The 16550-nt window shown below is 43.2% G+C and overlaps 1 protein-coding gene across 5 annotated transcripts in view; it reads left to right on the top strand.

Moving 5' to 3' along the window:
* The window catches only part of LOC138801497 (uncharacterized), a 120649-nt gene that overhangs the window by 97917 nt on the left and 6182 nt on the right, over positions 1-16550 (top strand). For 3 of the 5 annotated variants that reach the window (XM_069984399.1, XM_069984398.1, XM_069984395.1), the window contains 6 exons: positions 2212-2556; positions 5780-6139; positions 7197-7376; positions 7570-7749; positions 10613-10759; positions 12888-13046. In XM_069984399.1, the coding sequence (XP_069840500.1) occupies positions 2212-2556; positions 5780-6139; positions 7197-7376; positions 7570-7749; positions 10613-10759; positions 12888-13046 (1371 nt within the window). The remainder of the gene's footprint in view (positions 1-2211; positions 2557-5779; positions 6140-7196; positions 7377-7569; positions 7750-10612; positions 10760-12887; positions 13047-16550) is intronic. The other 2 variants (XM_069984396.1, XM_069984397.1) reach the window with 2 other exon arrangements.

The following is a 16550-nucleotide window of genomic DNA, read 5'->3' as shown; positions in this document are numbered from 1 at the left end:
TATATGACCCGGAAAAAATTCCAATTGTGGACATCAATGAGCTAGCAGATACTATCATGGAGGATCCAATATAAAACACACTGAAACCTAAATCCTATTTTTATCCCCTTGAAAGCAAGGGCCCTATAATTGAGACTTTTTACAAAAAAGTCATGTCAGACCTGAAAAGTATGAAAAAGAAAAATCTAGATCTGCAAGAAACTTAAATTCTGCACAAAATAAAGCATTGAAAAAACTTATGAAAGATAACATAGCTATTAAAACCGCAGATAAAGGAGGGGAGTTATGGACTATAGTAGGGATGAGCGAACCGAACCGTAACGAACCAGATTCGTTACGAACTTTGCAAAAGTTCGTAAGGAATCGAATAAAAATGGGTAAGAACAAAAATTGAGATGTAACCTGTCCGATATGGATACATGTTTGTGGACAGTATGACTTAATTAAATGGAATACACACTAATTAAGTGTAAACGATAATTGAATATTACCGGTAGTTCAGTGTGGAAGCAATTCATAAGATTACATTCAGCGGAGCACACACTGAAGCAGCGATGTGATCTTCCATGTACCTGATGTTAGCCCTGCTTCAGTGAGTGCTGCGCTGCACTTAAAGGGGTTATCCAGCGCTACAAAAACATGGCCACTTTTCCCCCTACTGTTGTCTCCAGTTCAGGTGCAGTTTGCAATCAAGCTCCATTTACTTCAATGGAACTGAGTTTCAAAACCCCACCCAAACTGGAGACAACAGTAGGGGGAAATTGGCCTTGTTTTTGTAGCGCTGGATAACCCCTTTAAGTGATTGATACCTGTTTTTAGAAATTCCAGCAGCTCCCCCATCAGATCTTATCTACCCCCCCTGCTGTCCGATCCCCAATCCAGAGAATTACAGAGCAGCACACAGGACAGCCGAAGCCAGCAATGTCTTCTATGCAGCAGCTGTAATGACTGCTTCACTGAGCTCTGCGCTGTACTTCTGATGGAACTTCTGAAGAAGGGCATCAATCACTATAGTACAGCGCAGAGCTCAGGGAAGCAGTCGTTACAGCTGCTGCATAGAAGACATCGCTGGCTGTCGGCTGTCGTGTGTGCTGCTCTGTAATTCTCTGGATTGGGGATCGTCCTGCAGGGGGGGTAGATAAGATCTGATGGGGGAGCTGCTGAAATGTCTTAAAACCGGTATCAATCACTTAAGTGCAGCGCAGCACTCACTGAAGCAGGGCTAACATCAGGTACACGGAAGATCACATCGCTGCTTCAGTGCGCGCTCCGCTGAATGTAATCTTATGAATTGCTTCCACACTGAACTACCGGTAATATTCAATTATCGTTTACACTTAATTAGTGTGTATTCCATTCAATTAAGTCATACTGTCCACAAACATGTATCCATATCGGACAGGTTACATCTCAATTTTTGTTCTTACCCATTTTTAATAGCTTTTTTAGAACGAAACTTTGTTTTATTTATTAAATATTAACTATTAAAAGTGGCGGTATTATTGCCGGCTATTTTTTTTCACTATTTTTGCACTTTGATTTTTTCCACTTTTTTCATTGTAATAGCAACTGCAACTAAACAAAACTACCGAATACCCTATCAGACTCCCACTATTGTAGCTGCAATTATTCAGCCGTTAGAGCAAGGTTCGTTTGAGGTTCGGTTCGTACGAGTCCGAACTTCAGGAAAGTTCGCCGGATTGAACCAAACCGAACTTTTCAAAAGTTCGCTCATCCCTAGACTATAGGTATTATTACGGAGAAGCCATGAGGATTTTTATTAGATTAGAAATATTACCTTAAATTGGACTGGGATCCAACCCAGGAGTATAATAGCCAACTCCGGGTCCTTTTGGATGAGGCCTTTGCTAATCAAAGCATTTAACAGAGTGGGACCGGCCCAGAGGAGGAAGGTAAGACACAAACCTTTGCCTTCAGCGTCCCCACTGCTATAGGGGGCTATCAGCAGGTTAGATTCGTCCAACCTGCTAATAGTTCCCCTCTAAATCCACATGGGTGATATCGCAACATCACCTTCATGCACTTCTGTGACATAACCAAAAAAAAATCAGTAAGATTGACATGATCTGCCCTCAGTAAAGGTTTCGATCCATCAAATTATTGATATTTAGATAAACCATTATCTTCTATTTAGACGTGCTTCCATCATTTTTACTATTTGCTAAAAAGTTTTATGGTGACATTTTGCAGAGTTTTTGAGGGATCCGATATTACAAGCCATTGAACAGCCTGTCCTGGTAGAGATGATTGATGCCAAGTTACAATGCGGAATCTCTGGCTATTACCCTGATGGTGTGACTGTGAGCTGGTATAAGAAGGAGAAGGGATCTCGGGAATCTGTCACTTTATATGGCAATAAATATAAGACATCAGTCACTAAGTCCCAGAGACAGCCGGATGGCACCTACTCCTGTACAGCCAGTCTGCTGTTCACTCCAATGCTGAGAGACCAGGAATCAGAGATCATCTGCACAGTGAAGCATCCCGGCCTGAAGAGACCCCTAGAGGGCAGCTCCGGACCCCTATGTGTGAGACGTGAGTATGGCACAGCATGGACTCATCTGTATTGTGGCAGTTTTCATTGCTATGGTAAAAGAATCACCTTGTAGTGGCTTTGCCTAGATACTGGCATCATGGCCATATTATTTCCTCTCAGTTCAATTTTATTAAAGGAAAAGTCCAGCGAATTATAAAATCCTGCAGCCAGGAGGGAGGATACTGATTACAAGTACTAACTTACCTCTCTTCGTGCCCGTGGCGAGCGGTGAGACCCTCACCAGAAGAAATCTTCACAACTCGGGGGGGGGGGGGGGGGGGGGGAGGGGGGTAGGCCTGTCCCGGCTGATGGACTGGCCGCTCAGCCAGTCAGTTACTGGAGCGTTGTCCTGCCTCAGTCACTGACTGGCTAAGCGGCCAGTCCATCAGCAGTGTCAGCGTCGGAGATCCAGGCGGGGGGCCTTCTGTACTTGTGATCAATTTCCCCCCTCCCCCTGCAGGATTTTATAAACTGACGGACTTCTCCTTTAATAATGTAACAGCTGCCTACTGATAGTTTCTCATTGTGAAATTTTGGGACTTTTTAAAAAGTCTTATTTTAATATTTGGCTAAAATATAACTACATCAACATCCACGATCGCTTAGCCAACATGAATGATAACGTCTACAGGGTGTGGCTGCCAATCATAGAGCGGGGAAAACAAAGAGTACAGTATAAGCAGGGAGCGACCCTGCCAAGTGCTACACAGATATACACTTGTACATATACTCCTCAACACTGAAAATGCAACATCAAGAAGGAAAAAGTTGTGAACTTTAAATCACAGAATGAATAGACATACTACCAATATGCAAATTATAAAATGTGGGAACAATATATTCAAGACATCTCCATTAATTCAGCATCCAGTATAAGCACCAGGCACAGAAATACATACATGTACACTCCTGCTATCAGTGAGGTTACTGATGGTCGTCTGAGGAAGGTTCTGCCAATCCGTATTCACTTAGGAACGGAAATTATCAAGCTAAACAATGACGTCCCAGATGTGCTCAATAGGAGAAAAGTCCTAAGGGGATGTTGCAGGCCAGGGTAGCTTAGGCCACACAGGCTGCTCATAGTGGTGTGGGGTGGCATAATGTAGCCGGGCACCCCTAGTCTGCATCCCAGCTACACTAACAGCTTAGGGTTATATTGGCTGTGGAGACAGTTGTACGATCATTTCTCTTTAAAGTCACAAAGGTTTTTTTTTTTTCAACACAACAATACCAGGCGTCATGGTGCTTGTGCTAATGTGAGCAGCCTGTGTGGCCTAAACATGGTACCTGGTATCTGGATGTCATACTATATGGGAACAACTACAAAGGCAGCTGCCAGCAGTGGATCCTGATGACCAGTAGGCCCAGGGGATCAGTGTGGGGTATTTCTGCAAATGGGCTCAAACTCCACACTAAATAACTTCAGAAGCTTCTAATATTTTTAAAGGTTTTATTTATGCAGTTTTTTCAAAAGCCAACAGTTACAACAATAGGACAAACAGACAACAAGCCCAAGTCCCAAGTCTAGAATGTTCATATCAACAGTGACATAACCCATAGGAAGTCCCAGTCTCAAGGAACAACCCTCAAAAAGAAGGATATCAGGTTAAAGTATGGACCCAATGCCTGGGGCCCGCCAGTCAAGAACACACAGAGTACACACACCACTCATTCACCTTACACACTCTGCGACACTCCTGTCCTCCACCCCCAGGCCAGTGAATAGAACCGTCCTAATCATTTAATGTTGTGTCTGAGAAGTCGTCTCAGGTATAGCCAGCCAGTGCAACCATATTTTATCAAACTTTTTGGGGCAATTTCATTTTTGATATAGTATCAGGATATACGAGTTAACAACAGATTTCCATTGTGATAGAGAGGGAGTGTCTGGAGATTTCCATGGGATGATCACCACCTTCCTGGCACAAAATAGTGAAATACGCAAAAAGGCGCTTGTACGTACCAAATATAATAGTGTCTATGACTCCAAATAAACATACCTGGGGTGACAGAATATGTGGAAAGGCAAAATGCTGGTGTAGGAACGACAGCACTGATGATTAGAAAGGTAGCACTCTAGGGCGTTGAAAATACTGTGTGGATTCTTCTAATATTTTGATGTCATCATTTGCAAATCAATAACATCTATCCTGTGACTTTTCCTTTTTGGTTGTTGCAATTCTGAGAAGTTCTGAGCTACCAAAAATGGTCACACAGAGTGGAAGGGAGTCCATATTTCCACTTGGGGTAGAAATAGTCTTCAAGTGAAGGTATCCGGTATGTTAAGCGGATTCCGCTTCAAATTCCGCCCATAAAATATGAACATAGCATTGCCCCATTGTGTTTCCGTGCAGAATTTTCTGCCGATGATTCGCTTCCTGTCAATTCTTTGAGTGAATTCCACTAGAGAAGTCAATGGGGCTTGAATTCTGCTTGAATTCCACTCAAATATTTCTATTCTGCCAGAGCTGAATAGGCGAGGAATTTCAAGCAGAAAACTTTTCTCTGCAATTTCTCCCCTATTCCTCAGTGTGAACCCACCCTAAGGGCCCTATTACACCAACAGATTATCTGACAGATTTTTTTTAAGCCAAAACTAGGAATGGAATTGAAAAGAGGAGAAATCTCAGTCTGTCCTGTATGACCTTTTCTCTGTGTATAGTCCATTCCAGGCTTTGGGCCCTATTCCACCAGACGATTATCGTTTGCATAATCGTTAACGATTAACGATCTCAAACGACCGCTATTGCGAAAGACCTGAAAACGTTCACTCATTTCCATGGAATGATAATCGTTACTTATGATCGTAATTGCGATCGTTTTTCTTCGCTATTTATTCGCTATTGCGTTCGTATCTATTGCGAACGACCGAACGATGTCTTATTCAATGCGAACGTTTTGAGAACAAGCAACAATAAAAATAGGTCCAGGTCTTATAAAGCGATCAACGATCTCTTGTTCGGTCGTTAATCGTTAACTGCATTTCAACCGAACGATTATCGTTTAGATTCGAACGTTTTAACGATAATCTGAATGATAATCGTCCGGTGGAATACGGCCCTTTGGCTGAAACAAATCTGTCAGATAATCTGCTGGTGTAATAGGGCATCAAGTGCAGCTATCTGCTCAGTGTATATTGCACAGTGTATTGTGGATTTTAGTTTCTTCTTTTAATCTACATAAAGTAATGATAGTGATAAATATTTGCTGAATATTCTACAGATATTCCCTGGCGTCCATTCATTGAGGAAATAGACGCATCTAATCTGAGTGTGGACAGTGCTGAGGCGCAGATACAGTGCAGGATCTCTGGCTATTACCCTGATGCAGTGACTGTACACTGGTATAGGAAGGAGAAGGGAGCTCCGGGATCTGCTCTATTACATGATGATAATAAGTATAAGACATCAGTCACTGAGTACCAGAGACAGCCGGATGGTACCTACTCCTGTACAGCCAGTCTGTGCTTCACCCCAACACTGAGAGACCAGGGATCAGAGATCATCTGCCAGGTGGAGCATCCCAGCCTGGAGACACCAATTCAGAGAAGCTCCGGACCCCTAGAGATAAAGAACCTTACTGGTGAGTGTGATTCTACTACTACTCCAATGTTGCAGGCTACCGAGGCAACCACATGACACCTAGCAAGTTCCATGCATGAGCCCCGTTCCAGGTGGTGTACAGTTCTCTTGGCATCCAGTGATTGGCTGCCTAGTATCATCTCTATACAGTATAGCACAGTACTACATCTCCAACCCTCAATGTCTTCTCAGTAAAAGGGGTCTTCATTGAAACTCCATTAAATATGCAACCGTATACATTTAGGCTGGTATTGGATGCTGTATACAGAGGGCAGTATACTTTGTACGCAATGCACAGAGTATACTGCCTGAACCTGAACAACTTTATGTTGGTTTTCTATAGAGACTGTAAGACTAAGTTCACGCATTGTCTTTTTTGGCAGATTGACAGTCGTCTGTTTGGATGTGAGGTGAGGCGCAGGGCAGTGTTTGTGTAGGTGAACAGCCTCCGTGTCAGCTGTTACGGTGGTGTGGTAGCTGTGTGGGTCTGAGGTCACTTGGGCTCTTCTCAAGGTAGCCTGGAGTGGTGTTGGACCCACGCCGGACAGCCTTGGCACCTCACCAGCCCACTCGAGGGAGAATTAAAGGGGTACTCCAGGCTGGGGAGTTTTTTTTGCCTATGGCTGTGGAGGAGGTGGATGAGGGCAATGACGTCCCCTTACCTCCCCGATTCCAGCGCCCTGTCCCAGGTCGCGCTGCCCGGCCGCTTCCTGGTCTCTGACACGTGCTTGAGACATGACGTTTCAAGTCCACTCAGCCAGGCACTTTAATGGAAGTAACCGTAGTGCAATACAAAGAACACTGAGGGTTCGATACAATCCAGTGCAATACAATCATTCAGAGCCAATCGTTAAGTCGTCAACAATAAGAGCCATGAAGCCATCAAAATTACAAACTTTCTGAAACTTCTCATAGACATTTGAGTCCTTGTTGCCATCAACATCAGTGGTTACTTTTTCGTATTCACAATCAATGAGGATTTATCTTCCAGATGAAAGCAATGGCTTCCCACTGGCCTCTTGTTGTTCTAGAATGACATTTGATTTGTTGTATTTCAGGTAAATCTGTGGCTGTTGATGCTGTAAAGGGAAGAGAAGAGGTACTGCCAGCTAGTAGTGATAGAAAACCTGATACATCCAGAAACCAAGATAACAAAGTGAATGGCCCAGAATTAGAAGAACGGCAGACATCCAGCACTGGTGGTGACACTGGAACAGGTCGCTCCTCATCAGTAAGCGGTAAGTTGTCTTCATCATCAATAGTGTCCGCAAGCTGTATCTACGCAACATCTATCATCAATTTTGAAAAAACTATTCTGCAGTTATTAGGTTTTTTTTGCATTCACATTTACTCTCTGAGGCTTCCAGATGAAAACAATGGCTCCCCCTTTCCTTTTTACTATAGAATTATATTTGATTTGTTGTGTCTCAGGTAAATCTGTGGCTGTTGATGATGTAAAGGGAAAAGAAGATGAACTGCCAGCTAGAAGTGATAGAAAACCTGATACATCCAGAAACCAAGACAATGAAGTGAATGGCCCAGAATTAGAAGAACCACAGACATCCAGCACTGGTGGTGACACTGGAACAGGTCGCTCCTCTTCACCAATGAGTAAGTTGTCTCGATCATCAATAGTGTCCGCAGGCAGCATCTGCTTAATGTCTTTATCACTATTTCTAAAAACTATTCTGCAGCCATCTTTATTCTACTGGGCTACAGCTGCAACATAATAATTTCACAAATCACAATACAAAGCAATACATAAATTCATTCCAGATGAAAGGTGTGGTGAGGTATAGGTCTGATGACCCTGATTTGCTTGATGTTTAGTTGTTCTGTACAGCTCAGTCAGAGATGGTAATGTTGTGATGCCAGTGCTAGTCCAGGATTTGTAATTAACACCATTAATGATATATATAAGCCCTCCCTAAGAAATCAAATAATTACTGGAGTAGGTTACAGCGTAATCAAACAATGTTTATTAGTCAACAATATGATAGATTGTGATACATTGTTGACTAATAAACTTTGTTTCATCACGCTATAACCTACTCCAGTAATTATTTGACAGCACTCAGGTATGTTGCTGATTCCTGCTTTAGGTTGTGACTGGCTGTATTCCCCAAAATGGTCGGTGACCTGCCAGGCTGTAGTGGGTCCCTTGGGCTCTTGTCACGGTAGTCCTGAGTGGCAATTGACCCACCCAGGATGTCGATAATGCCACCCACAGAAAGGGGAAAAATAACCCAAGGTGTGCGCTTAGTATGCATGAGTGCTGGTGCAAAGATGACAGAGAACAGTTTTACTGTGCAATCTTTTATTAGTACAATACACTTTGGTAAAATAGATAAATCTTGGCATAGACTTTAGTGCTTGAGGAGGTACTTGAAGAGTTGGGTAGAGTAGAGAGGTAGTTGCAGCGGTGCTTGAAGAGTAGGAAGTAGAGTAGAGAAGAAGAGTTTGTTGAGGGAGTCCTAACCCAGTGTAGCAATGTACTCTGTAGGAATGTAGAGAATACTTGTAGAGTGAGAAGTTACTTGTACCCGTGTATAGACTTCAGTCTGACCACCTTGTCCCCTACAGTGTCAAGTGACCCGTCCTAATAGGGTGATACAAGCCCCACCCATGGTTATCTGGGTGAAGTTAAGCTCCCGGGGGTGTCCCAGTTACCTGCACTGTGAGATAGGATATGTAGACCTTTCTTGGTAGCTTTGTCCTATCCAGGCTAGTTCCTCTTGTGTATCAGGTTACTGCCCTGAACTTTTTAGACTGGTTCACGACATGGGTTAGGATGTTCCTAGACTCTTCTCTCTTAAAGAGCTTAGCACTGCATAGTAGATAGAGTAGAAGTACTGTAAGAACTGGTTGTCTCTAGCTGCATCTGTACACATGGTCTCAGACTCAATTTCACTGAACTGAACAGGCCCTGGCTTGGCTACAGCAGGGACGTTTGCTCTGTGTGTCCTTCTCCCATGAGAATCTGGGTAAGAACTGACGCTACACCTCCCCCACCAAGTAACAACTTCCTACAGGGGCTAAATAATCTACCCTGTGAGTGGTGGAAAGGAGTGTGTGTAAGAGAAAGAAGAAAGATCATAGGAAAGAGCACCTCTTATAGGCTAGCACTGATCACATGGTACATAGAAAACATTAACCCATTAGCTTCCTCAGCTGTGCAACACACATAAAAAACACTGACATCTAGTGGTGAAACTATAAAATACCTTAATCACAACTTAACCTGGAGTAAGAAGCTTTTTTGAGAGGTGCAAAGGAGAGATACAAAACACCAGTGGTGGGACACCACAAAGGAGCCATACGTGAGACCATGAAGCCTCAAAAACAACACGGCTAATGCAACAAGCCAAAAGTATTGCTAGATGACCACCTTAATCACATGGAGAATATATGAAATTATCTTACCCATCTGGATTCCAAACAGATTGTATTTGGGGACTAGCGAGGGGTTTTGTAGCATATTTCATCCAGGTAGTCAGGGACACCGCTATCTCTAGTATATGCTGCTAGTACTAAAGGGTTTGATACTGTTCTGCTCACACAAGGATTGTCAGGGCACTAGCCTTTGGGTGACTTTTGGCCCAGTCTACCCTTGTGTCCCTATTGCATCCTCATACGCTGTCCCACTCTTCAGTGACTGGGATTTAGTGAAATTAAATTCATAAATATTACAAAATTAAGGAACAAGGTAACCAAAAGTATGGGAAGTGGCATAATATGAGTAGTGGCTCTCCACTCTGGCTTCTTACAGCGAGGACTCCTGCACATGAATCAAAGGAGAAAAACTGTTGTACAGTCCTCAAAGCACTTCTGTGTTTAAGAGAAATGTTTTCTGCAATAGATATAACCTAACAGCGTGTAGATGTAACGATTTCAAAGGCTGTTTAAAAGGTAATTGCTTTAAGAATCAATGACTATCACCTAGGACCAAGGAGGTCAGCAAATACTATTATGGTGAGGATCAATCTCATAAAATGAAAGAGTGTAATAGCTGTAGAATTATACATCACAAAACATAATAAAAATCACCCTGAGAATACTTGTCAGACATCGCTATTCTTGTATGGCATTATTAATATGACATCACTGGCATCTAGTATGGGCCCTGTTACATGGAGCGATAATCGCCCGGTCTTCTCCCGCTGTTCTTCTGTGCTCTGTATGTGTCCGGGCACCACACGCTGCAACTTCAGAGCGTCGTGCCTGCGCTGACAGGACGATTATCGCTCTGTGTAACAGGGCCCTTACTAGATGCCAGTGATGTCATATTAATAATGCCATACGAGAATAGCGATGTCTGAACCCAGCGATATGGCAGGCGTACACCATTGAGAAGGGGCGAATCTGCGCCTTCTCCCTCATGTATGCCTCTGGTGAAAAAATTATAAGTCCCCCCCCCCCAATCTCTTCTCCTTGGTCTCTTATAATAACACTGCATATTTAAATTGTGTTTCAGGTAAATCTGAGGATGGTGACGATGCAGTAAAGGAACGAGAAGATGATTGTCCAGACTTAGCGCAGGTTGATGGCGCAGACTTAGAACAAGAAATTACTTCCAGCAGCAGCACTGACACTGGAACAGGTCGCTTTTCATCATCAATGAGTAATGCTACGTTTACACGAAGTGATAATTCGCCCAATTGATCGTTTAACGATTTTGTAGCAACGATTTAGTTTTCATAACGATCAGCGTTTAGACAAATAAATCCTTAAAAAATTTGTAAAAAAATTTGTAAGAAAAATCGTTATTGTGTTCGTTTTTAAGATCGTTTAACCCTTTAAGGACAGAGCAAATTTCGATTTTTGCGTTTTTGGTTTTTCCTCCTTGTGCATAAAAGGCCATAGCACTTGCATTTTTCCACCTAGGAACCCACATGAGCCCTTATTTTTTGCGTCACTAATTGTACTTTGCAATGACAGGCTGAATTTTTGCATAAAGTACACTGCGAAACCAGAAAAAAATTCAAAGTGTGGTGAAATTGAAAAAAAAAAAGCATTTTGTTTATTTGGGGGAAACGTGTTTTTACGCCATTTGCCCTGGGGTAAAACTGACTTGTTATATATGTTCCTCAAGTCGTTACGATTAAAATGATATATAACATGTATAACTTATATTGTATCTGATGGCCTGTAAAAAATTTAAACCATTGTCAACAAATATACGTCACTTAAAATCGCTCCATTCCCAGGCTTATAGCGCTTTTATCCTTTGGTCTATGGGTCTGTGTCAGGTGTCATTTTTTGCGCCATGATATGTTCTTTCTATCGGTACCTTGATTGCGCATATACGAGTTTTTGATCGCTTTTTATTACAATTTTTCTGGATTTGATGCGACCAAAAATGAGCAATTTTGCACTTTGGGATTTTTTTGCGCTTACACCGTTTACCGTGCGAGATCAGGAATGTGATTAATTAATAGTTCGGGCGATTACGCACGCGGCGATACTAAATATGTTTATTTATTTATTTATTTACTTTTATTTATAACCTGGGAAAAGGGGGGTGATTCTGACTTTTATTAGGGGAGGGGGCTTTTTACTATTAACAACACTTTTTTTTTTACTTTTACACTTATACTAGAAGCCCCCATGGGGGACTTCTAGTATATATACTTTGATCTCTCATTGAGATCTCTGCAGCATAGATATGCTGCAGAGATCCATGAGATAGGCACTCGTTTACTTCCGGCTGCTGCAGCCGGAAGTAAACGAGTGCCGAGCCGGGGACGGCGCCATCTTGGAGCGGTCCCCGGCCGGCTTCAGCTACGGAGATCGCTCCTCTGGGATAACATCCCGGAGGAGTGATCTCCCCACTAGACACCAGGGATGACGCTGCGTCCGGTAATCGGATGCAGCTGTCATGTTTGACAGCTGCATCTGATTACTGTATTAGCGGGCACGGCGATCGGACCGTGCCCGCTAATACCCGCGGTCCCGGGCTACACGCGGCACCCGGGACCGCCGCGGTTCAGAGCGGGGTCGCCGCGCGGCCCCGCTCTGAACTCCCTTACCGGCATCAGGGCGTAAATTTACGCCCGATGTCGTTAAGGGGTTAAGCCCATCTTTTATATAGGGTGAATCTTTGAAAGACTGTTTACACGAAGCGATCTGCGAATTTTTAGCGAACGACGAACAATGATTTAAGAACATGTTAAAAGATCAAAATGAATGATTTTTCACTCATCGCTTGATTGTTTGCTGTGTTTACGTGGAACAATTATCACTCAATGCGATCATTTTTGTGAAAATTCGAACGATATTAGTTCCGTGTAAACACATCATAAGTTGTCCTCATCATCACTAGTGTCTGCAAGTGCACTCCCCGGTGTTTTCTTCACTTCAGTCTGCTCCCTGCAGCTGCTGGTGCAGCTTCAGAGCAACTTCTTTATAAGCCAGAGCTGAATGTTATGTACAGATTTATCAGTCGTCGGACGTGCATTGGTATTACACACATTTTAAGTCCAGACCAAAAGACACGATCACCCAATGATTGTCATCATCGTTGTCCTTATTACACAGAGTGATAATTGCTCTGTGTTATAGAGCCCTAAGGTATAGAGAGTCAGCGATTTCATCTGCTCACCGACAACAATTTCATCTGCTCATGCCTGCATATACAGCGGCTGCAGCAGAAACGCCCTCGCACTGATCTCTATAGCAAAGTCTTTGCTGTGACAAGATGGCCTCTTGTTACAATAGAATAGAACAATGCTTAATTTGTTGTCCTTCAGGTAAATCTGTGGTTGTCGATGATGTAAAGGGAAGAGAAGATAAAACGTCAGCTGGTTGTGACTTAGATTCTGATGCAGCCAATGACCAAGAGAATCAAGTTGATGGCTCAGAAAGAGAAGAACGAAGGACACTCTGCACCGGTGCTGACGCTATCATCAGTAAGTTGTTCTCATCATCAGTAAGTTGTTCTCATCATCAGTAAGTTGTTCTCATCATCAGTAAGTTGTTCTCATCATCAGTAAGTTGTCCGCAAGCAGAATCGGCTCAATGTCGTCATCACCGATTCTGATAAACTAGAGTTATAGAAGATTGTCTGCAGAAAAAGATCACATGGTTCATCTAGCCCGTTTTTTTAGTAATTCCTTTCCTATTATCTTAGGATAACAGTTCTGCAGCCATCCTTATTCTACCGGGCTACACCTGCAACAAAATCATTTCACAATCACCATACAAAGCAGTATATAACTTTGTTCTATATCACCCAGGCAATGGGCCCAACATATTGCTTGGTAACAACCTTAATGACATAGAAAATACTTGAAACGACCATACCAATCTGGATTTCAGGTGGATGGTAATTGGAGTCTTGTTGTCAGCCAGTCTAGTGAGGAGATTTGTTGTCGTATATCCTGCTAGCACAAGAGTATGAGGGAAATTTATCAAACTAGTTTAAAGTAGAGCTGACTCAGTTGCCCCTAGCAACCAATCAGATTCCACCTTTTTTTTTTCCAAGGAATCCGTGAAGAATGCAAAGTAAAATCTGGTTGCTAGGGGCAACTGAACCTCTAATTTACACCAGTTTGATAAATCTGGGCCTATGTGTAAGGTCAGTGGCAACTGGGAAATAGGGAGACGGAGACAGACAGTGAGTCCTGCACTGTTCCCGCTCACTGTCCCTGCCTACATGCCACTGACCGCTCTAGGCAACAGCGGACAGCCAAGATGACTGTCCATGTCCTTGTAAAGGTGGTACACAAAACACGGACAGACAAATGATACACAATAATACTGGTCAATGGTCGTAGTTGGCAACGGCAGGCAGAAGAAGTGCAAAATCAGAGACAGGAGCCAAATAGGGAAGGCAAAGTACAAATCCAAAGGTCAGAAATTCACAGACCGATAGCAGAGGTATGAGCTACAGTAGAGGATTAACTCAATAGCCAGCATCAGTGTGTTGGTGCATACTATTTATGAAGGGTCCGGAGCCCGGTCCAAATGGGGAGGATCTTTGCATATAGGACTGACAGTAGTTACGGGGAATATATGTCTCACGGGACTGGCTTATAAGAGTGATAGTAGGGAAAAGAAACAGTTTAGGAAGGAGGATTAAATGGAGAAAGTAGGGGTTCATGCTAGCTGGGGCGCGGAGGGGTCCAGAGCAGGTATTTGTACATTACTCACCTGTCCCGGGGTCCTGATCGGCGTCTTTCCGGCGCGTCTTCGGATCTTTCCGGCGGTCCCCGTCGTCTTTTTCCGGCTATTTTCGGCTCCAGCCTCGTCATTTTCCGGATTTTGCGCTCTGCTGCCCTCTAGCGGCTGATATGTGTAATACACTTATCAGCAGCTACAGGGATGTTCAGAATGTAGAAAAAGTTTAGCTTTTTTTCCAAATTTTTTTTTTTCTATTTTCCGCACCCTATCGCCGCTGAGTGTTGATCAGCATCGCACGAAAGTGCGCTGCTAATCAGCAACTCCTCCTTTTTGGCGTAGGGTGTTTTTTTTCTATATCCTACTGCCACAGTCTGCTGATAAGTGCCGCACATAAGTGCGGCATTTATCAGCAACTCCTTTGTTGGCGTAGGTTTTTTTTTTATACTTACTGTAAAAAAAAACACGTAAAAAACACTACATTACACCACACTACATTGAATAAAGTTTGAGACTACACCACTACATACCCCATATACCAATCCCCATATAAAGATGGCCCCCAGGGTGTTTTCGGCGTCAGAGGGATACGTTATTATTGCCTCCGACACCGAAACAGCCAGTGAGGATGAATGGGGGGATCCTTCTTTCCTCCATTCATCCTCATCATCCAGTGACGTGTCTGGGGGTTAGCGTAGCGTACGCTGCCCCCCAGACACGTCTTTTCCGCCAGTACCGTCCCAATAAGATATCACGGTATGGTGTGAAATTCTCCAAACTCTGTGAGCGTACCTCAGGGTACACTTACAGATTTAGGCCAGGTTCAGACGCTGTAACTGTGCGGCTGTAATTGCGGCTGTAATTGTGCGGCGGTATTTTTGGTGGTTCGTGTGTATGCTTGGAAGTATAGGATATGCGGCTGCACAGTGCACACTATGTCTGAATCTACGGCCCTATCGTAAACAGACCCGTAAAAAATGAACAAGACCATTGTTTGCGGCTGGACATGCGGCCGAGGATTGACAGGCGGTCCGTACGGAGTACTTCAAAAATAGCCGGCAATGATGCCGAATGCCGATGCCTCTAATAGTTAATATATTAAATTAATAAAACACATTCTCTTTGTAATAAAGACACTTTCGTTGTTCAATAATTTATTTCTAACGAATCCATCATTTTGCAATTAAATATACTGTTAAAATAAATAGATATATAAATAAATGTATATTTATCTATATATTTATTTTTTGACAGTATATTTAATTGCACAATGATGGATTCGTTAGAATTAAATTATTGAACACCGAAACTGTATTTATTTTAACGAAAATGTGTTTTATTAATTAAATATTAATTAGTACAGGAAGCTCCATAAGCCGTTAGTTCACATTCCCGGCAATAGAGCATTCTGTACTAATCATCACTTAACTTTAATTAAAACATCAAATGTTTCTTCTAATTATGTTATGACAATAGCATTATTAGAAGAAACATCTAGAATTATATGTGCGCTCAGCTGATTGGCTGTTCGGCTGAGCGCACATATAATTAGCCGGTCCGCAGTACAGTCACTTCATTGTGCTGCGGACCAGCGAAGAGGACACATCGGGACATCGGATGGTGAGTATAGAGCTCTCCCGACCCCCTCCCCAGCACTGCACCCCTCCCAGCAAGGAAGGGGGGTCACTTAACCCCTTCCTTGCTGGGATGGGTGCAGTCTGACATCAGTCTGGCCCCCAGGGGGTTAAGGGGGATGCAATACATCCTCCCTTAACCCCTTGGGGGCCAGACTGTAAGCAGCGATCTGTAAAGATGCTGCATACTGTAAGGAGCACAACACCGCTCACAATGATGGGTGTTGTGCTCCTGTTTGTGTTTTTTTTGTGTGTTTCTCCCTTTTTGCTTTTCAGATATCGGTATCCTGGGGATTACGTCGGATTCCATGGACTACGTCGATGACCAGCGATTGTTGTTTTAATTTTTTTAATAAAATGGTCAATGAGGGGTGTGGGGGTGTTTTTATTTGAATAAAAAAAATTTTAAACTTGTGTCTTGTCTTTATTTCTTTACTTTATAGACTTAGTAGTGGAAGCCGTCTAATAGACGGAACCCATTACTAAGTTGGGGCCTAGTGTTAGCCGGTATAAAATGGCTAACACTAACCCCCTATTATTACCCCAGTACCCAATGCCACCAGGGGTACTGGGAAGAGCCGAGTGCCAGTGGTCCCGGAGCGTCAAAATTGGCGCTCCTGGACCGGGCGGCAGCAGGCTGGTAAGATTTAGGCTGGGGAG

The sequence above is a fragment of the Dendropsophus ebraccatus genome, chromosome 9 (genome assembly GCF_027789765.1).
Source record: "Dendropsophus ebraccatus isolate aDenEbr1 chromosome 9, aDenEbr1.pat, whole genome shotgun sequence".
Taxonomy (NCBI): Eukaryota; Metazoa; Chordata; class Amphibia; order Anura; family Hylidae; genus Dendropsophus; species Dendropsophus ebraccatus.
Note: the sequence above shows the minus strand (reverse complement) of the source record. Positions and strands in the feature narration are given on the sequence as shown.